At 43.8% G+C, this 21,279-nt stretch overlaps 2 protein-coding genes across 6 annotated transcripts in view; one reads left to right on the top strand and one right to left on the bottom strand.

Moving 5' to 3' along the window:
• GTF2E2 (general transcription factor IIE subunit 2) overlaps positions 1-18,589 on the bottom strand; it is a 93,990-nt gene extending 75,401 nt beyond the window's left edge. The window contains exons 1-2 of the mRNA XM_068233598.1: positions 18,304-18,589; positions 4,488-4,645 (exon numbers count right to left, since the gene is read on the bottom strand). Coding sequence (XP_068089699.1) covers positions 4,488-4,641 — 154 coding nt within the window. The 5' untranslated portion in view covers positions 4,642-4,645; positions 18,304-18,589. The remainder of the gene's footprint in view (positions 1-4,487; positions 4,646-18,303) is intronic.
• The window catches only part of LOC137506317 (putative nuclease HARBI1), a 70,520-nt gene continuing 67,753 nt past the window's right edge, over positions 18,513-21,279 (top strand). For 3 of the 5 annotated variants that reach the window (XM_068233597.1, XM_068233593.1, XM_068233592.1), the window contains exon 1: positions 18,636-18,771. The gene's annotated coding sequence lies outside the window, so the exon portion shown is untranslated. Of the gene's footprint in view, positions 18,597-18,635; positions 18,772-21,279 lie in introns of those variants that run through there. The other 2 variants (XM_068233596.1, XM_068233594.1) reach the window with 1 other exon arrangement.

The raw sequence follows: 21,279 nt of genomic DNA, 5'->3' as shown, positions 1-21,279 counted from the left end.
TTAAACATTGTTATTATGGGGTGTTGTGTGTAGAATTGTGAGGGGAAAAAAAAATAAAATTCATTTTGGAATAAGGCTGCAACATAACAAAATGTGTGAATACTTTCCGGTTGCCCTCCATCTAGTGGGATCTCATAGCAAATACAGTACAATCTTCTTATAGTAAACTCATATAGTAAACCCAGTCCCCAATCATGTTTGTATTGAATAATCAGTTCATAGTCCATAAAAGTGTCCAGTCCAAAATTATTCATACCCGTCTCAATAATCAATAGAAAAGCCTTTATTGGCTATTACAGCAATCAAACGCTTCCTATAATTGCAGACCAGCTTTTTGCATGTCTTCACAAGTATTTTTGCCCATTCATCTTTAGCAATGAGCTCCAAATCTTCCAGGTTGGAGGGTACTTGCTATCACCTTGATCTTTAGCTCACTCCACAGATTCTCAATTGGATTCAAGTTAGGACTCTGGCTGGGCCACTCCAAAACGTTAACGTTGTTGCTGCTAACCATTTCTTCACCACTTTTGCTGCATGTTTTGGGTCATTATGCTGAAATGTCCACCGGTGCCCAAGGCCAAGTTAGTTACTGTGCAGACTGCCTGATGATGTTGTGGAAAATCTTCATGTATTGCTCTTTTTTTCATGGTGCTGTTTACTAGGATTAGGTTCCCTGGTCCATTGGCTGAAAAACACCCCCAAAGCATTAGGTTCCCATCTCCATTTTGAACAGTGGGGATGGTGTTCTTTAGGTTGAAGGCTTTTCCTTTTTCTTGCTAAATGAAGGAAGCATCATTGTGACCAAACAATTTTTGTTTCATCTGGCCATAACACAGAGGATCAGAAGTCTTCTTTGTCCAGATGAGCATTTGCAAAGGCCAAGTGAGCTTTTGTGTGCCTTATCTGGAGAAGTGGCGTCCTCCTTGGTCTGCATCCGCGGAACTCAGCAGTGTGCGGTGTCTGTTGGATTGTCTGCCTTGAGACATTGCCACCAGCACAGCCCAGATTCACCAGGATGGCCTTGGTGGTGATACTTGGATTCTTTTTCACCTTTCTCACTATCCTCCTGGCCAGCACAGGTGTCACTTTTGGCTTCCGACCATGTCCTCTGAGATTTTCCACAGTGCGGAACATCTTGTATTTTTTAAAAATACTTTGTACTGTAGCCACTGCAACTTGAAAACATTTAGAAATGGCCTTGTAGCCCTTTCTTGACTTGTGAGCAGCACTATGCGCAGTCGCAGATCCTCACTGAGCTCCTTCGTTTTAGCCATGATTGTCCACAAACCAACTGCAGATAGCTGCTGTTTTTCACCTATTGAGTTGATTAAAACAGATGTTCCCAATTAATCAGGGTAATTAGGATGCTTTAGAACAGCTTGGACTATTTGGAATGGTATAGAACTTTGGATTTTCCCACAGACTGACAGTTTGTGAAGGGTATGAATAATTTTGGACTGGACACTTTTTGCTCAAATATAAATAAAGGCTGAGAAATGTTTTTTTTTCCCCACAATAATGCCACTTGTACGTCGTCTTATCTTTTGGGAGACACCTATGTCATTTTCCTTCAAAAAAATGACTTGCTGGTTGAAAAAAGCAGGGCTGTGGTGTCGGTACAAAAATCTTCCGACTCCAACTCCGACTCCTCAGTTTCTGAAACCACGACTCCGGGTACCCAAAATTGCTCAGACTCCAACTCCTCGACTCCGACTCCTTAGTCTAATACTTAACAGGGCTGTGGATTTTGTACAAAAATCATGCGACTCCGACTCCCACTCCTCAGTTTCTGAAACCACGACTCCGACTCCAACTCCGACTCCGGGTGCCCAAAATTGCCCCGACTCCAACTCCGACTCCACAGCCCTGGAAAAAAGTAACTATAGTCAAAATTTGCAAGGGGTATAAATAATTCCAGCGCTGTAGTTATGCCCTAGCTGGAAAAAAAAAAAAAAACACAACAAAAACTGTAGCTCATTTGATAGAAAAAATTACTCCATAAAATGGAACACTTATCCCAAAATTTCCAGATAAGTGTAATTTCACAGTACACTACAGAAAAACGTTCCTTTGTGATGGTTTTAAATATAAGTCTATACACAACTCCAACATTGTATCGAAGTATCTGTATAAACTTGCTACACATGTGTTGGGGGGGCAGGTGAAACACTACAGAGGAAACAGTTTGTCAGTATAGATAGAGTATGAAAAAGGTGTTCAAAACCATGGAGATGGGCAGACAGTCCACTCCTGCACCTTGGAACAGACTCTTAAAATAATAACATTAGGGAGTAGGAGGCACCCAGGAAGAGGTTCAGTTTACTAAAAAGGAGTTTAAAGTAACTACATACCTCTCGGAATGAGCAACCAATAAAGTGAATTTTAGAAGCTTTAGTGGTACAAATAACCTGTTTTGCAGAGCTCAAGTCCACTTCCTCAGGTTCAGTGCCAGTTGGCTAACCTAGCATGAGCACATCTGTGTGTGAAGATACCTCTGTATTACCTGTCAGGATAAGCTGCCAGTAAGCAAGCAGGTGTGGCTTTAGATAACTATGCAACCAATCACCTCTATGCATGTAAGTTCTCTCAACACGCATTGAATCTTCTTACCAATAATCATAAAACATTGACTGCGAAATGTAGCTCTTTGTGCAATCAAGCAAGAAGCAGTACATGATCAACAGCTGGAAACTAATCTAATATTGAGTGTTTCAAGGTAGTACAGCACATAGATATTGAGCATATCCCTGATCTACAAGTGTATGGCCAAATGTGTGGCTAGTTCAAAGGGAAAGTTTTACAGCACAGCGTTTAGAAGCTAAAAACCAGTGGACATTCGCTCATGCTTGAGAAAATGCCAGCTAACTGCTTACACAATCATGTATGAATGCATATGTGCATGTCAGCAACCAGGGCCGGCGCTACCATTAAGGCAAAGGAGGCAGCTGCCCCAGAGCTTGTAGGGGCCCCCAGTGGCTACAAGAGGAAAAAAAAAATTTTCAAATGGGCCTTATAGTTTTTGAGAAAATCGATTTTAAAGTTTCAAAGGAAATAAAACACATTTAAAAACCTGCCGACTTTAATGGTTAATAGCAAATCCACCTTAAATGCTAGAAACCCTAAATTTACAGGATATGTTAAGGAGATCATTGGGAATAAGAGGAAAAAACAATTTTTCAAAAAGACCTTATAGTTTTTGAGAAAATCGATTTTAAAGTTTAGAAGGAAAGAAGTAAACTTTTAAATGCGGTAAATGTCACTTTTAGTAGCAAACCTAACGGTAGTGTAATTTTACATGTATCAAAGGAAGGCGCAATAAATTTCCTGACGGGGTTTCCAGGGGGTCCATACGCAGCCGCATCGCTTTGGCCATGGATCGCTATACAGCCGCAATATGGCTGTATGAAGATCCCTGGCATTTTTTCCTATTTTCCCAATTTTTTTTTATGTTTAGAGTGTGGGAATTTAAAAAAAAAAAATATGTGGGGTCCCCCCTCCTGAAACTTTTTAACCCCTTGTCCCCCATGCAGGCTGGGATAGCCAGAATGTGGAGCTCTGACCGATTGGGACTTCACACCCTGACTATACCAGCTGCAAAAAAGGTCCCCTAATGCCGCTTTTTGTTCCGTGGTATATGTTGGGGGGGGCCCCCCAGGTTTATTTTGCCCTGGGGCCCCATTGTTGCTTAAACCGGCCCTGTCAGCAACTCAAATTAAAGCACCGCTATCACAAAATTTATAAAAAAATAAAACTAAAAATGATTTACCGGTATACTGAAGAAAAAGCTAGTAGAAGGCGTAAGTAAAGGGTTAAGAAATAGTTAAAAAAATAAATCACACTATTGTTTACACATACATGAGCCTGTATGTGACACCTCTTACCAATGGGGTTATAGCACTGCGGGCTGATAGCTGCCCAACGGCATTTCAGCTAGTAGTAAAACTGTCTCTTGATTTTAGCCAGGTAGATAAACCTTCGGTAAGACCCATCACATGTAGGCTGTCATGTATGTGTAAACAGCAGTGTAATTTATTTTTCATCTCAGTCTTAACCCTTTACTATCCCTTCTACTAGCTTTCTCTTCAGTATAAATATTTTTTAGGGTTTTTTTTTTTTTCATTCTATTTTTTTAAATTTTACAATAGTGGTCCTTTAAAAATGATTGGGAAGTGTAGTCATTTTCCTCAAAGCTTTACACAGCACATTGAGTAATTGAAGTCAGTGGTAGTAGCTGGATGCTGACTTTACATCAGTATGTGACAATCCCATGAGACTTACGGAAGAACTGGACTGCCCTCTGATGTGAACACTGAAATGAAGATTGTTTGGGTTACTAGGTGGTTCTCTTTTAGTATAATTATAATTAGAGTGTGGCACTAGTAGTCATGTCTTTTTAATTTTATTTTTATCCTGTAGAGTATTTTTTTTAGATGAGCTTACATTTTGATTACTAATAAAAGTCCTTTCCTAAAATCCAGCAGACTCACCTGAGCCCTGCTTAGAGCCAGATATCCCACCAGAATCAAGTTTGGCTTTCTTCTTCTTTGAGGATTCTGCTGAAGCTGAACGCTTTTCTACTGCAGGAGTGCTCAAAGCTCTCTTCTTAAAGAGCTCCCTGTCCCTCAAGAGAGCTGGATCCATGATGCTGCAAAACAGTTCACAAAATTTCCAATAATAGGTTATAGGTAGGCATCATTGAACAGAGTGATAACCTTCCAAAATTCCTGAGCCTAAAACATGCTTTACTTGTAACTATACAAGTACGGCCAGAGTGCATTTATTTCCCAACAGATACCTAGCTTACTTTCCAAAACAGACACGTATGGGAATTGAGGAAAGAGACCCTCTCTAATATAAATACATTATTAACCTTGGTTTATACGTAAATGAACAAACTAAAAAAGGGGCATAGATTACAAACACAAGACAGTCACAAATGCATGGCATACAAGGAGAAAAGGACCATACACATCCAAACTTACAATGTGAATGCACCCACACGTTTATAAACAATATACACATTCAATTCTATACAACAATTGCATTGAAATCTCTTCAAAGTTAAAGTCCTTTCAATTGTTATATCAAGCAATTACTGATAGCAAAGGGACTCTTTTTGAGAGGAGAGCATGTCAAGAGGATGGGGGCTGAGAGCGCCTGTGGCAGCATTCAGAACAATATTCCATATCGGATATTGAGTGGTACATGACAGGATCCAGATAAAAGACTGATAAAGTAACCTGTGCGGTGCTTCACTTCAGCAGGAGCTGGGCATCAGCCTTAAACAGTAAAGGATTAGGGTAGAGAATAGGATAGGTAGGCAATTTTAAAGGTGAGGAAAAAAAAATTTAATAGAAGGAGAATTCCCCTGAATAAGATAGAGAACCCTTGTGTGGGAAGTAACTACAAATGAAGAGGAAATCAGTAGATTAATGGAGTGCAAGAGACAATTTGTGGCATGTGTGTGTATATATTCAAAAAAATATATATACAGGATCTTCTCAAAAAATTAGCATATTGTGTTAAAGTTCATTATTTTCTGTAATGTACTGATAAACATTAGACTTTCATATATTTTAGATTCAAATACACTACAACTGAAGTAGTTCAAGCCTTTTATTGTTTTAAAATTGATGATTTTGGCATACAGCTCATGAAAACCCAAAATTCCTATCTCAAAAAATTAGCATATTTCATCCGACCAATAAAAGAAAAGTATTTTTAAAACAAAAAAAGTCAACCTTCAAATAATTATGTTCAGTTATGCACTCAGTAGTTGGTTGGAATCCTTTTGCTGAAATGACTGCTTCAATGAGGCGTGGCATTGAGGCAATCAGCCTGTGGCACTGCTCAGGTGTTATGGAGGCCTGGATGCTTCGATAGCGGTCTTAAGCTCATCCAGAGTGTTGGGTCTTGCGTCTCTCAACTTTCTCTTCACAATATCCCATAGATTCTCTATGGGGTTCAGGTCAGGAGAGTTGGCAGGCCAATTGAGCACAGTAATACCATGGTTAGTAAACCATTTACCAGTGGTTTTGGCACTGCGAGCAGGTGCCAGGTCGCGCTGAAAAATGAAATCTTCATCTCCATAAAACTTTTCAGCAGATGGAAGCATGAAGTGCTCCAAAATCTCCTGATAGCTAGCTGCATTGACCCTGCCCTTGATAAAACACAGTGGACCAACACCAGCAGCTGACATGGCACCTCAGACCATCACTGACTGTGGGTACTTGACACTGGACTTCAGGCATTTTGGCATTTCCCTCTCCCCAGTCTTCCTCCAGACTCTGGCACCTTGATTTCCGAATGACATGTAAAAGTTGCTTTCATCCAAAAAAAAGTACTTTGGACCACTGAGCAACAGTCCAGTGCTGCTTCTCTGTAGCCCAGGTCATGCGCTTCTGCCGCTGTTTCTGGTTCAAAAGTGGAATCATGCTTCCATCTGCTGAAAAGCGTTATGGAGATGAAGATTTCATTTTTCAGCACGCCCTGGCACCTGCTCACAGTGCCAAAACCACTGGTAAATGGTTTACTGACCATGGTATTACTGTGCTCAATTGGCCTGCCAACTCTCCTGACCTGAACCCCATAGAGAATCTGTGGGATATTGTGGAGAGAAAGTTGAGAGATGCAAGACCCAACACTCTGGATGAGCTTAAGGCCGCTATCGAAGCATCCTGGGCCTCCATAACACCTGATTAGTGCCACAGGCTGATTGCCTCCATGCCACGCCGCATTGAAGCAGTCATTTCTGCAAAAGGATTCCCGACCAACTATTGAGTGCATAACTGAACATAATTATTTGAAGGTTGACTTTATTTTGTTTTAAAAACACTTTTCTTTTATTGGTCGGATGAAATATGCTAATTTTTTGAGATAGGAATTTTGGGTTTTCATGAGCTGTATGCCAAAATCATCAATATTAAAACAATAAAAAGCTTGAACTACTTCAGTTGTGTGTATTTGAATCTAAAATATATGAAAGTCTAATGTTTATCAGTACATTACAGAAAATAATGAACTTTATCACAATATGCAAATTTTTTGAGAAGATCCTGTATTGGCAGGACATGAGACGTGAAGTGCTGCATGCAGCGCTTTGCGATCGCGGCAATCCGCAAATGGTGACAAAGCACTGCCAGTGGGCCCCAGGCCTAAAACGCTATAGGGTATTAAGATTTTTCGCACACAATTGGCCATATACACCTAGTACCTCTCAGTTGTATAAATGATTCTTTATTGAACATAGAAAAGCTGCCGGTAGACACCTTACACGACCAATGACACAGACAGAATTAAAAACCCATTTCTGCGCAGAAATCAAAACAGATTTTTAATTCTGTCTGTGTCATTGGTCGTATAAGGTGTCTACCGGCAGCTTTTCTATGTTCAATAAAGAATCATTTATACAACTGAGAGGTACTAGGTGTATATGGCCAATTGTGTGCGAAAAATCTTAATATGTATTATACTGGCCACACCAATTCACCAGATGTGCATATAATATTTTAAAGTGAGCATTTGAGCATAGGTGCTGCAGTTGCTTGGCAAACCTCCAATTTCTAAAACGCTATAGGGGCCCGTTTCCACTATTGCGGAAATTGGGCCGAACCCGCAGTTTCCCCGCAGGCAAATCGTGTGGGGAAACTATGCCATATGGAATATTGCTGCGGTCGTCCGAATCGCTTGCCATAGCGATTTGACCGACATTGCAGCATTTTTCCATGCGGGTGGCAGCGAATCCCATCTTCTGAGATTCATCTGCTTGCTCAAGGACTAGGAAGTGCCACCGTGCATCTCACAACCACGTGCAGCAGTTAGTGGAAACGAGCCCTGAACTATACAATCTTAAAGGGACACTTAAGCCAGAAAAAAAAAAAAATGGAGTTTTACTCACCTGGGGCTTCTACCAGCCCCCTGCAGCAGTCCTGTGCCCTCGCAGCCACTCACTGCTCCTCTGGTCCCCCGCTGCCAGCTAGTTTCGTTTTTGCCGACAGGCCCGTCAGGGCAGGCCACGCGTATCTTTTTCCGCATTCCTGACTGCAATTAGCGCTATTGCGGGACGCAACGCGTACAAAAATACGTGTTGCCGCATTACGCACGCAAAGATATGCGTCAACACGTATTTTTGTACGCGTTGCGCCTCGCAATAGCGCTAATTGCAGTCGGGAATGCGGAAGAAGATACGCGTGGCCAGTCCTGACGGCAAAAACGAAACTAGCTGGCAGCGGGGGACCAGAGGAGCAGTGAGTGGCTGCGAGGGCACAGGACTGCTGCAGGGGGCTGGTAGAAGCCCCAGGTGAGTAAAACTCATTTTTATTTTCTGGCTTAAGGTTCACTTTAACCCCCTGGCCGTATAATTCCCGCGGGAGGGTTTTTTTTCGCTTTTTTTTTTTTTTTTTTTTTTTTTTTTTTTAGCATGTAGCTAGCCTAGCGCTAGCTACATGCTTCCCCCCTTCCCGCGGCGTCCGCCCATCCCCTCCGATCGCCGTCGGCGCCACTTGCCCATAAGGAAATCCCATTCTGAATGGGATTTCCTTGAGGGCTTCCCCCGTCGCCATGGCGACGAATGGAGTGACGTAATCGACGGCGATTGGCCAGGCTGTGCAAGGGGTATGCGGGGGGGGGGCCTGTTTCCGCGCCGGGTAGCGGCGCATCGGCGGCAGCGATTAGAGCAAACACGCAGCTAGCAAAGTGCTAGCTGCGTTTTTGAAAAAAAAAAATTACGTAAATCGGCCCAGCAGGGCCTGAGCGGCACCCTCCGGCGGCTTACCCCGTGTCACACACGGGGTTACCGCCAAGGAGGTTAAATGTACAACCTAGCAAAATCTGGTGGTTGCCTTGACTTAGCAGGAAACCTGAGAGAAATTTCACTATTGTAATTAATTGCTGTTTCAACAGTTCTCCAATGACAGCACCCTGTAGCAGGGCTGTGGAGTCGGTACAAAAATCTTCCGACTCCAACTCCGACTCCTCAGTTTATGAAACCACCGACTCCGGGTACCCAAAATTACTCCGACTCCTCAACTCCTACTCCACAGCCCTGCCTTGTACAACCTTTGGGTTTCGGATAGGTAGTAATATTCAGACAATTACTGTAACACCCTACTCTGTGGTTTACCAAAAAGCAGACTGGTACCTCTCCAGTCCCTACTAAACTCTGCTGCCCATCTCATCTACCTCTCCTCTGACTCCTCTGAAGCAGGCCCTCTCTGCCAATCTCTCCATTGGTTACTAATTACCAAAGTATCCAGTTTAAATGCCTCACACTATCATACAAAGCTATAGACAAGCTGGAACCTCCATACATTTCCTCATTCATCTCCAGATACCTCCCCGCCTGCTCCTCCTAATGCCGGGCATACACAGCACCTTTTATGCGCCGGATCGAGCCAGCGGCTCGATGCCGGCGCATCCCCGCTCGGATCGATTGCCGCTCGTCAGCCCCTGGGGCTTCCTCATCACCGCTCGATTCCCTGCCATTGTCCGTCGGCGGGGATAGAGCGGGCGGGGGTCGAGCGGCATGATCGGGCCAGCTGAATATTATCAGCTGGCCGGATCAGCTGGTCGATACACGGTACAGAAACATACCGTGTATCCCCAGCATAAGAGACCCTTTTGTCAACTAGCTTAATCATCTCCTCTCACATCCAGGATTTCTCACTGCAGCCCCTCTCCTTTGGGACTCTCTCCCACAGCCTGTCCATGATGCTCCAAGCCTGGAAACCTTCGAACGTACTCTAAAAACACACCTTTCCAAACAAGCCTATAAGTAGCATTGGAGGTTCACTGCCTCATCCACTAAACGGTGCTTCCTTCCCTATTGTTTTTTTTTTTTCTTCTTCTACTAACTTCTATCAGGAAGGATTATAACATTTTTTTTTTTTTTTTTTTTTTACAAAGAATGGAAGTCCAATAATCCTTCCCTATTGTTTCCACTCCATTACCCCCTAGATTGTAAACTTGTGAAGAGCAGGCACCACCTCCTACTCTTTCTCATTTTGCTGTAATTTACCATATGAATGTGTACCAATTTTAGTGGTATCTCAAACTACACATTCACTATGTAAATATGATATCTGTACTTGTATTACTGGATGTCATGATTGTACAGTGTCTTGAAGTATGTATGTATGTATGTATGTATGTATGTATGTATGTATGTATGTATGTATGTATGTATGTATGTATGTATGTATGTATGTATGTATGTATGTATGTAGCAGTGTTCTCCCCAGGCTCTTTTAGCCGGGTGCTCCACCCGGCTAGATTTTGTGACCACCCGGCTGTCATCGGCTCACCTCCTCACCTATTCCTATGCTGTAAGCACAGTTGCCCTGCATTTTCAACTCTCCCCACCCGGCTACTTTTTCATGTCACCCGGCTACTATTTCATGCCACCCGGCTGGAAAAAAATTCTGGGGAGAACACTGTGTATGTATGTATGTATGTATGTATGTATGTATGTATGTATGTATGTATGTATGTATGTATGTATGTATGTATGTATGTATGTATGTATGTATGTATGTATGTATGTATGTATGTATGTATGTATGTATGTATGTATGTATGTATGTATGTATATATATATATATATATATATATATATATATATATATATATATATATATATATATATATATATATATATATATATATATATATATACACACATACATACATACATACACACACACTATGTACAGTGCTACGGAAGATGTCACTTTATAAATAAAAAAATAAATATTAATAATAACTAGAGCACTTCAAGTTATAGAGAGTGCTGCAATTGGAGAATTGTTCCCCATGAGGATGAGAGGTGTCTGATGGATGAAATTCTGTTGAAGAACCTCAAGAACCATGAGAGGAAAAAGGAAACAGAAACAACCAGGAGCACCAGATAGTGTAGTATTTCCAGGTAATGAAAGCGTGAAACAAACACAATTTACAAAACCTGGGTTGCTATAAACCACAGTATTAGGCAGGTGGAGAAGTCCATCTACCAGCAGAATGGGTATCCTCTTCGGGATAGGTTGGGTCGCACTCCAGAAACAGGACCACTGAATACTTATCTCAGGGAACACCCCTGGGGGGGAGGGGGAATCTATATACAAAATGGGAGGAGGCATCCCAATGTAGTATGCAATAAGTAAATCGGAAAATTGATACTTACCTTCCGTAATTTTCCTTTCCTGGATCAAACGATGGCGGCATACATATGGGTATTGGCTCCGCCCCCCGAACCTGATAGGACAGATCACCTATAAGATTTCCGCTCCGCCCCCCTCCAGCCATTCTGGTGAAAATCAGGCCTCGAATGGACAAGAGGGAGGGGTCTGCATGCCGCCATCGTTTGATCCAGGAAAGGAAAATTACGGAAGGTAAGTATCAATTTTCCGATTTCCTGGACCAAACATGGCGGCATACATATGGGATATAACAAATCACGCTTGAGGGAGGGAACTGTTGCAAAAAGATTAACACTTTATTTATACAGACAATACAGCTCTCCCAAAATCAACAGATGACAAGGAAGCAGGGTCAACATGGTAATGTCTCAAAAAAGTATTAACGGAAGACCACCCTGCTGCTCTACAAATAGACTCTACAGAGACTTTAGAAAAACAAGCCCAGGAAGCAGCCATGCCCCTGGTTGAATGAGCCCGAACTTCAGTAGGTACAGGTAATTTCTTAAGAATATAAGCCTTCTGTATGGTCTTTACCAGCCACGAAGCAATAGTTCTAGAGGTTACTGGCATTCCTTTCCTGGGGCCTCTGAAATTGATGAATAGATACTCTGAGGTCCTGAACAAAGCTGTAGCTTCCAGATACAGTCTTATGGACTGCCCCACGTCTAAAGGATGATAATTCTCCTCCGCCAGAAGAGTGGGTAAAGAAAGCTCCTGATTTATGTGGAACGAAGAGGCTACTTTCGGAACAAACTGCAGCACTGGTCTAATCACAACCCTGTCTGGGAAGAACTCCAAAAGGCTGCCAGAGCAGCCCAGAGCCTGGAGATCTGACACTCTTTTTCCCGAGGCCATCGCTGTTAGGAAGACTGTTCTCATCGTTAGATCTTCTAATGACAAGGACTGTAGAGGAAAGAATGGAGGAGAGGACAAAACCTCCAGTACCAAAGACAGGTCCCACTTTGGAAAGAAGGGCTTCCTGGGAGGACGCATTTTAAGAAGTGCCTGGATAAACTGCACCACTATAGAGTGAGTGGCCCATCGATGACCTGTCAATGCTGATAAGGCTGAAACCTGGACCTTTATGGCTGCCACACTAAGGCCTTTATCAACTCCCGTTTGCAAGAAGTCAAGGATGTTCTGGACCTCCGGCTTCATGCTATCGAATCCTCCTTCCAAAGCGAAACTCACAAATCTTTCCCATATCCGGTAGTATGTGGAATTCGTGGAAGGTTTTCTTGCTTTTAGAAGAGTCTCTATCACCTGTCTGGAACATCCGATGTTCTCATACCTCTTCCTTTCAACCTCCAGGCCGCTAAATCCAGCTCCTTGACCCTCGGATGAAGGATGCTCCCTTGGGACAGGAGTTTGTGACTCATTGGCAACCTGATTGCATCCTCCATACTTAATGTTGCTAGGGCAAACCAAGGCCTTCGGGGCCAGAAGGGAAGTATAGTGATGATCGTGCATGATTCTCTGCACAGTTTCTGAAGGAATCTCGCAATCAGAGGGAACGGAGGGAAAGCATAACCCAGATCGAAGTCCCACTTCTGGACCAGACAGACCACTCCTGCCGTCGAGGGGTGATGAAACCGAGAGAAAAACTTCTGAACCTTCTTGTTCCTCGGGGAAGCGCATAGGTCTACCTGTGGAAGACCCCATCTCTTGGTGATTTCCAAGAAGACCTCCTTGTCTAAGGACCACCCGTGGGGATCCACAAATTCCCTGCTCAGCTGATCCGCCAAGGTATTCTGCTCCCCTGGCAAATAGATTGCCGTTAGGTCTGCCAAGTTCTTCACTGCCCAGGTCATGAGATGTGCGGTTTCTTGAAGGAGAGACCCGCTCCGAGTCCCCCCCTGTCTTCTGATATAGGCCACTGCGGTTACATTGTCTATTCTCATTAACACTGACTTCCCGTAGATCATATGCTGAAGAGCCTTCAAAGCCATGAAGGCCGCTCTTAACTCCAGGAGATTGGAGGGTACACCTTCCTGTATCGTCCTCCACCTGTCCTGAACTTGCACATCCTTGCAATGGGCTCCCCATCCTCTGATACTGGCATCGGTCGTGATTACCACTGGGGGATCTGGCTGAATCTGCCGACAATTCCTCAAATTCTGCTCCCTGGTCCACCAGAGAAGAGAACTCTTCACATCCAGAGGGAGGTAGAACCTCTGATTCAGGCTCCTCTTGTTCCAGTGAAGAAGGAAAAAGAATTGGAACTTCCTGAGAAACCAGTGGGCCCACTTCACCATCGGTATTGCAGATGACAGAGAACCCAGCAGGCTTAGACAGTCTCTCGCTGACAAACTTGTGACTCGCAGAGATCTCTGAACTCTTCTCTGTATCGCTTCTACCTTCTGATCTGGTAGGAAGATTTGGTTCTGTACTGTCCGAAACCTTGCCCCCAGAAATATTAAGTCCCGAGCCGGGGATAGCTGACTCTTGTCGAAGTTGACCAACCAACCGAGCTGTTGCAGTAGACTGAGCAAGGTCTTCTGATGCTGCAGTAAGCCCTGGCAATCTTGATGGAGCAGCAGGATGTCGTCTAGGTAATGATAAATTCTCAGCCCCTGAACTCTTAGATACACCACTACCGGAAGCAGGATCTTGGTGACGGTCCTTGGGGCTGTAGACAGGCCAAATGGTAGGCATCGAAATTGATAGCATCTTCCCTCTACTGCAAACCTGAGGAACTTCTGAAATTCGCTCTTGATGGGAATATGTAAGTAGGCGTCTGCCAAATCCACCGTTGTCATCCAGTCGTCTACAGCTATCATGGAGGTTATTGACTGCAAGGATTCCATTTTGAAGTGTTTTATACTTATGTGCTTGTTTAGAAACTTCAAGTCGAGGACCGGCCTCCATCCTCCTGAGGACTTTCTTACCAAGAATAGTGGTGAAAAGATTCCTACATGACTTTCCTCGACTGGGATGGGAATGATTGCTTCCTGTCTGAGCAGCGTCTGCACAAAATCCCTTAGAGCTAGATACCTCTCTTTGTCTCGTGGGATCTTCGTGGGTGTGAACTTGAACCGTGGAGGTCTCCTCTTGAACCTCCAAGAATGTCCCACCTTCAGAGTGTTCACCACCCAGGGGTCTTTGATTATTCCCACCCAAGATTCCCAGTAACGGTGCAGTCTGGCCCCACCTGGGAATCCTGAGTGGACGTCCCATCAAAAACGCTTTTGACTCTGCTGGGGATCGGATGAGGCCTTGTTCTTCCAACCCTTAGCAAAGGAGGCCTGGGTCCCCTTCCAATTCCTATTGAACTGTTGGCTCGGTCTGTACGATCTTGACTGCTGAAACCTGGTACTGGGATTTCTTCTAGACGTCTGCTGCCTAAATGGCCTCTGCTTTCGATCTTGTGGGATCAGACCAGACTTTCCCCCAGTCACCTTTGAAATTGCATCATCCATCTGAGGGCCGAATAGATAAGACCCATCGAAAGGAATCTTACACCAATTTGCTTTGGATGCTGCGTCGGCGGACCAAGGTTTCAACCAGAGAGCTCTTCTGGCCGTGACGCTGTGCAGCATTGACCTGGCGGCTGATCTGATAACGTCAATTGCTGCCTCTCCCATAAAGTCCCCGGTTAGCTTTAGCTCCTCCAAAGCTTTTATTATCTCCTGCTTGTCCGCGCCCGAATTCAGGGCTGATTCCACATTCTCTACCCAGACATGGGTAGCTTTTGCCAAGGAAGTTAAGGCAATAGCTGGCTTGCATGCGGCTCCTGCCGCTAAAAAGGCCTTCTTGACGTCTGTGTCAATCTTTCTATCGGAAGGCTCCTTAAAGGCTATAGCATTTTCCATGGGGAGCGTCACGTGCTTGGCCAATCTGATGACTGAAGCGTCCACAGCCGGTGCAGAATCCAGTAGCTTAGCATCCTCCTGCTTTAAAGGGTAAAGCTTTGAGAATCTGTTGTTAAGAGAGGCCTTTTGCTCTACTTTACTCCATTCCTTCATGATCACTTCTCTAATGACCTTCATGAACGGGAACGCTTCTGGTTGCTGGTCGAGGTGAGGATAGTATCTATCTGGCTCGTGAGCCGAACCCTCTTCCTCCTGCCAGTCAATAGCTGATTTTATGGCTGCTAGAAATGCTGGCACCAGCGCGAAACTGAAGCCCCCTTGCGGTGAATCCTCCTGAGGGAGGGGATCCTCCAATGGTGCCTGAGGGACCCCTGTCGCTGCTGGTTGCGGAGGTGCCATACTCTGGAAGGTGTCTCTAACCGCTTGTTGAATAAAGGCCAGTACCTGCTGGTTATCAGTGTCTCTCTCTCTTCCAAGCTCCGCAAAACAGGCCTCACAGACCCTCTTATCTGGCATAGCTGGCTGAGAACAGGACCAACATTGATTTTGTATGGGTCTCTGAAATGGCTCAAGGGCCTCAGACTGAGGCGAAATGTCCCAATCCCTACGGGACCTCTTAGGGGACCTATAATCATAACGTCCTCTGTTTCTATAAGAAGAATAACGATCCCTACTCGGAGATCGCCTCCTTCTATTGTCTCTGGAACGCCTGTCCCTTGATCTTGATCTGGAGCGGTAATCCCGCCTCCTCGAGGACTCCTTCCGATGTCTCTTGCTCCTACTTCGGGACCTGGATCTACGATCTCTGGAGGACTTGTTCCTCTTGGCCGATTTATTCCGGGAACAACGGCTCTTGCTCCTGTCCCTTGATTTCGACCTGGTCCGCCGGGCCTTAGACGGGGATCGGTGCTTGGATACTGCCCGGCCTCCTCCTTCCGAACTGCAAGATAGTATAACATATACAATATGCTTCAATCACTTCCCTTATGACTAAATTAAGACAAAGGGGAACTGCACTCTTTTACTGAACATCCCATAGGAACCCTGTGCCAGGAAAATTATATATGATGACACCATGTGCATAAACAGAAAGACTACATTTAGTAGTCTATACCTGTTAATGACCACCTCCTCCACCTGCTCTCTAGGATCCATATCTCTGTTTAAGAGAAGGATTGAACAATTACTAGCCAACCTTCACATAATGCAGGTAGCGACATTGGCATTTCTAGAATATGGCAGAGGACTTCATACCTTCTTCCGAAGAATCAAGCCCCAAGGAACGATCAGTCTGACCCACAGCGGTGAATGGCAAGGAAGACTCCGCAATCTGGACCAGCAAGGCCTCAACAGGCCTCAACAAGGCCTCAGCAAGGCTTCAGCAGGCTTCCGTAAGATTCCAGTCTCCGCATCCAGGAGCGAACACATACAACTTTCCTCCGCCAGGAACAGCGCGCAGCCATTGCTCTGCGGCTTCCTGTATGCCCATATTAGGGCGCCCAGCCAATCAGGAACTTCCAAAGCGAAATCTCGCATCTCGCAAGATCTCACGTCACAGCCTACGCATGGAGGGGTGGAGGGAGGGAGGCAGCGAAAACTGGCGGCGCCATTGCAGCGCAGGGCAAGCCGCACTCCAGACACGCTGGGGCACATGAATGAGGACGACATTAAACCCTGTTTAAGGGTACAGACGTCCTCAACAGCGGGAGAGGCTGAACCCGCTGGGCACAGGGGAAATAAGTAAGTACCTGTAGAAAAAGATAGATAAAAAGAACAAAACAATAAACTGGAAATACAATATAGGCAAAGCTGTCCATTCGAGGACAGAAAAAAGAATGGCTGGAGGGGGGCGGAGCGGAAATCTTATAGGTGATCTGTCCTATCAGGTTCGGGGGGCGGAGCCAATACCCATATGTATGCCGCCATGTTTGGTCCAGGAAACATGGGTAATGAAACCGTCTTACCTCAAGTAGGAGATTTAAGGCTAATCATTTTATAGGACATGGGAAGGGACAAAGCAGGGACTGGGAGCCCCTATTATCATAGGCATTCCCAGTCAGCGCATGCAGCTGCATAAGTATTGTAGACCTGAGGGAGTGGACGAAACATCTTCCTTTCCTGTGTCCAATAAAATTATTATTGTTAAAACTCCTACCTGAGGTGTTTCATTACCCAGCATACTACGTTGGGGCGTGTATTCCCATTTTGTGTGTGTGTTCCCTATGAGGTTTTCCACTGGGTCACCTCACCCAAACTAGAGCCTCAAATTTTGCCTCATCTTTGTAGTACAAGTGTACCTAAACAATTTGTTCAAAGTATATTCAGTATCCCTTTAGAAAAATTACATTAAAAAAAGGACATATATGGAATAATTTTATCCTCGCTATTTCACTAATAGTAATGTTTATGTATAAGAGAACTCATGGAGAAGCATGTGATTTGTTTGTAGAGCTGATAGATTTGCAAAGCTCTGATTTGCTGTGATCACATCCTACTATCACATGATCATGACTAGTAAATCAGAGACTTACATATCACCTGACCAAACTGATCACATGCTTCTCCATCAGTTTTCCTAGTCACTATTCACTGATGCCAGTCTATACTGATGGAAAACTGAAATAAACAGTATTTCCTTTGGCGCTAGTTTAGTTGAGGGCAGGGGACCCAGTGGGAAACCTCATCAACCAAAGGCCCCTTTCTGTTCGCAGCAACTTGATAGCATCTGCTGATTTGGACAAAACAGGAGACCCCGGTTGAAACCACTTGCGCTAAAAATTGCAAGCTCATGGTCTTTCAGGCACATTGCTTGCTTTGGCTACGGTCTCAGCTTGTGCAACTTTAATAAACTTAATTCAGTTGGTACCATGGATGGCATTTCCTGCTGTGCCCTATTTCTTAAAAATTAGAGGTTGCAACCAAATTGCCATGAGCAGGAAGCGCCTATGGGTTCCTTCAAATAGATCGGCACCTTTTCTTCCTTTGGAATGGACACATCAACTCAGTTCTAACTTTCACAAATTTACTCATCATCAAATACACTGCAGTTCATAACAACTTCATCACCATGCTCACATACATCTTAGCATCAATGTGGTTATGATGAAAGAGGTATATGATAATTCTACTAAACTCAAGCATAAGTGTCTAAGGCAGCAATCACGTCCTGTGTTTAGTAACAGAACTTGGTCATCTTTTGTCACTATAAACTATGCCTGGGTGATATGCCAGCAATATGTGGAGAGATATAGGAAGTTAGACGAGACACAAGGCAGCTGTGCACCTTCCAGTGCCCTTACCGGCAGTGAGACTCGATAAGTAGCAGATGGTCTTCAAACCTCGAGCACCCACCGCTTCAATCATACACACACTGCACTCGGCGCAGCCAATCGCAGCACAGGCTTTCTTTCCGCTTCTGTGTCGTCAGTTCCCACAGAAGCCGTAGTTCTCAGGGTACAGTAGCCTATGTTATATTGTTGTTTGTTAATAAAGTTTTGCGGTGGAGAGGCAGGACTGCCCACTGCCAGTTACAGAATCCGACCGTAGTCTTGAGAGCTCCGCTGTCGCTTAGTAACAGGCGCACTATGATTACGTACGCAAGACGGTATTATTTTGACGATATTTTTCTAATGACGACGGAAGTGACGACTGCAGACTTCTGGTTTCTTTTTTTTATACTGATAATGATGGAAGATTTGTATGGGTTGGGTTCGTTGCCAATACTGCCCACTGTGTAGAGAGGTCCTTTGTTTTTGAATATTTAATAAGTATGCATTTAAACACGATTTACCTATTTATAAGGCAGATGCAGAATGAAAGGCCAATTCCACTGAGAATGTGTTTTATAGTTTACGAAGTAGAAAGGCTAGTTTGATTTTTCTGCCTGTGTCTCACCAGTAGTGAAGTCTTCTCAACTATGTTTCCTTACAGAGCAACAGGAAGTTAACTTTCCACTGTGGGCTAAGACAGTAGTAAAAACCTGACAGAGTTAAAGCGGACCTAAACTCAGAACTTCCTCTCTGCTCTAAAAGATACGCAACAGCATAATAACCTTTAAATAAAGAAATTTCTTTGTTACAGCTTATACTTATCCTGCAATAAATTTGCAGTGTATCTACCTTCTGCTTTAATGGAAGCAGACATATTGCTAACATCCTGTGCCTTCAAATTTAGCCTCTGTGCTTGGCAGCCAGCTGACACAGCTGAGGGATCAAATTACAACTTGTGACTAGACACAGGTGAGGAGGAATTAGACAGGCTAAACTCTCTAAATACAGGGTGCATTTCTCTCTGTTTTCCTTCTGTCATGTGCAAGAGTTCAGGTCCACTTTAACCACTAAGGGGTTTTTCCCCTTCTGTACCAGAGCAATTTTCACCTTTTAGCGCTCCTTCCATTCATTCGCCTATAACTTTATTACTACTTATCACAATGAAACGATCTACAGTGGCTTGCAAAAGTATTCGGCCCCCTTGAAGTTTTCCACATTTTGTCATATTACGGCCACAAACATGAATCAATTTTATTGGAATTCCACATGAAAGACCAATACAAAGTGGTGTACATGTGAGAAGTGGAACGAAAATCATACATGATTCCAAACATTTTTTACAAATCAATAACTGCAAAGTGGGGTGTGCATAATTATTCAGCCCCCTTTGGTCTGAGTGCAGTTAGCTGCTCATAGACATTGCCTGATGAGTGCTAATGACTAAATAGAGTGCACCTGTGTGTAATCTAATCTCAGTACAAATACAGCTGCTCTGTGATGGCCTCAGAGGTTGTCTAAGAGAATATTGGGAGCAACAACACCATGAAGTCCAAAGAACACACCAGACCGGTCAGGGATAAAGTTATTGAAAAATTTAAAGCAGGCTTAGGCTACAAAAAGATTTCCAAAGCCTTGAACATCCCATGGAGCACTGTTCAAACGATCATTCAGAAATGGAAGGAGTATGGCACAACTGTAAACCTACCAAGACAATGCCGTCCACCTAAATTCACAGGCTGAACAAGGAGAGCGCTGATCAGAAATGCAGTCAAGAGGCCCATGGTGACTCTGGACGAACTGCAGAGATCTACAGCTCAGGTGGGTGAACCTGTCCATAGGATAACTATTAGTTATGCACTGCACAAAATTGGCCTTTATGGAAGAGTGGCAAGAAGAAAGCCATTGTTAACAGAAAAGCATAAGAAGTCCCATTTGCAGTTTGCCACAAGCCATGTGGGGGACACAGCAAAAGTGGAAGAAGGTGCTCTGGTCAGATGAGACCAAAACTGAACTTTTTGGCCAAAATGCAAAACGCTATGTGTGGCAGAAAACTAACACTGCACATTACTCTGAACACACCATCCCCACTGTCAAATGTGGTGGCAGTATCATGCTCTGGGGGTGCTTCTCTTCAGCAGGAACAGGGAAGCTGGTCAGAGTTTATAGGAAGATGGATGGAGCCAAATACAGGGCAATCTTGGAAGAAAACCTCTTGGAGTCTGCAAAAGACTTTAGACTGGGGCGGAGGTTCACCTTCCAGCAGGTCAACTACCTTAAACATAAAGCCAGGGCAACAATGGAATGGTTTAAAACAAAACATATCCATGTGTTAGAATGGCCCAGCCAAAGTCCAGATCTAAATCCAATCGAGAATCTGTGGAAAGATTTGAAAATTGCTGTTCACAAATGCTGTCCATCTAATCTGACTGAACTGGAGCTGTTTTGCAAAGAAGAATGGGCAAGGATTTCAGTCTCCAGATGTGCAAAGCTGGTAGAGACATACCCTAAAAGACTGGCAGCTGTAATTGCAGCAAAAGGTGGTTCTACAAAGTATTGACTCAGGGGGCTGAATAATTACGCACACAACACTTTGCAGTTATTTATTTGTAAAAAATGTTTGGAATCATGTATGATTTTCATTCCACTTCTCACGTGTACATACTTTTGCAAGCCACTGTATATCTTGTTTTTTTGCCACCAATTAGGCTTTCTTTGGGTGGTACATTTTGCTAAGAATTATTTTATTCTGGATGCATTTTAATTGGAAAAATAAGAAAAAAAGGCAAAAAATTAATTAGTTCTTGGTCATTATTGTTTTAAAATAATACATGCTATCGTAATTAAAATCCACACATTTTGTTTGCCCATTTGTCCTGGTTATTAAAATGTTTAAAATATTTCCATAGTACACTGTATGGTACCAATATTTTATTTGGAAATAAAGGTTCATTTTTGCATCCATCACTATTTATAAGCCCATATTTTCATAAATAACATTAACCTATT

The sequence above is a fragment of the Hyperolius riggenbachi genome, chromosome 1 (genome assembly GCF_040937935.1).
Source record: "Hyperolius riggenbachi isolate aHypRig1 chromosome 1, aHypRig1.pri, whole genome shotgun sequence".
Taxonomy (NCBI): Eukaryota; Metazoa; Chordata; class Amphibia; order Anura; family Hyperoliidae; genus Hyperolius; species Hyperolius riggenbachi.
Note: the sequence above shows the minus strand (reverse complement) of the source record. Positions and strands in the feature narration are given on the sequence as shown.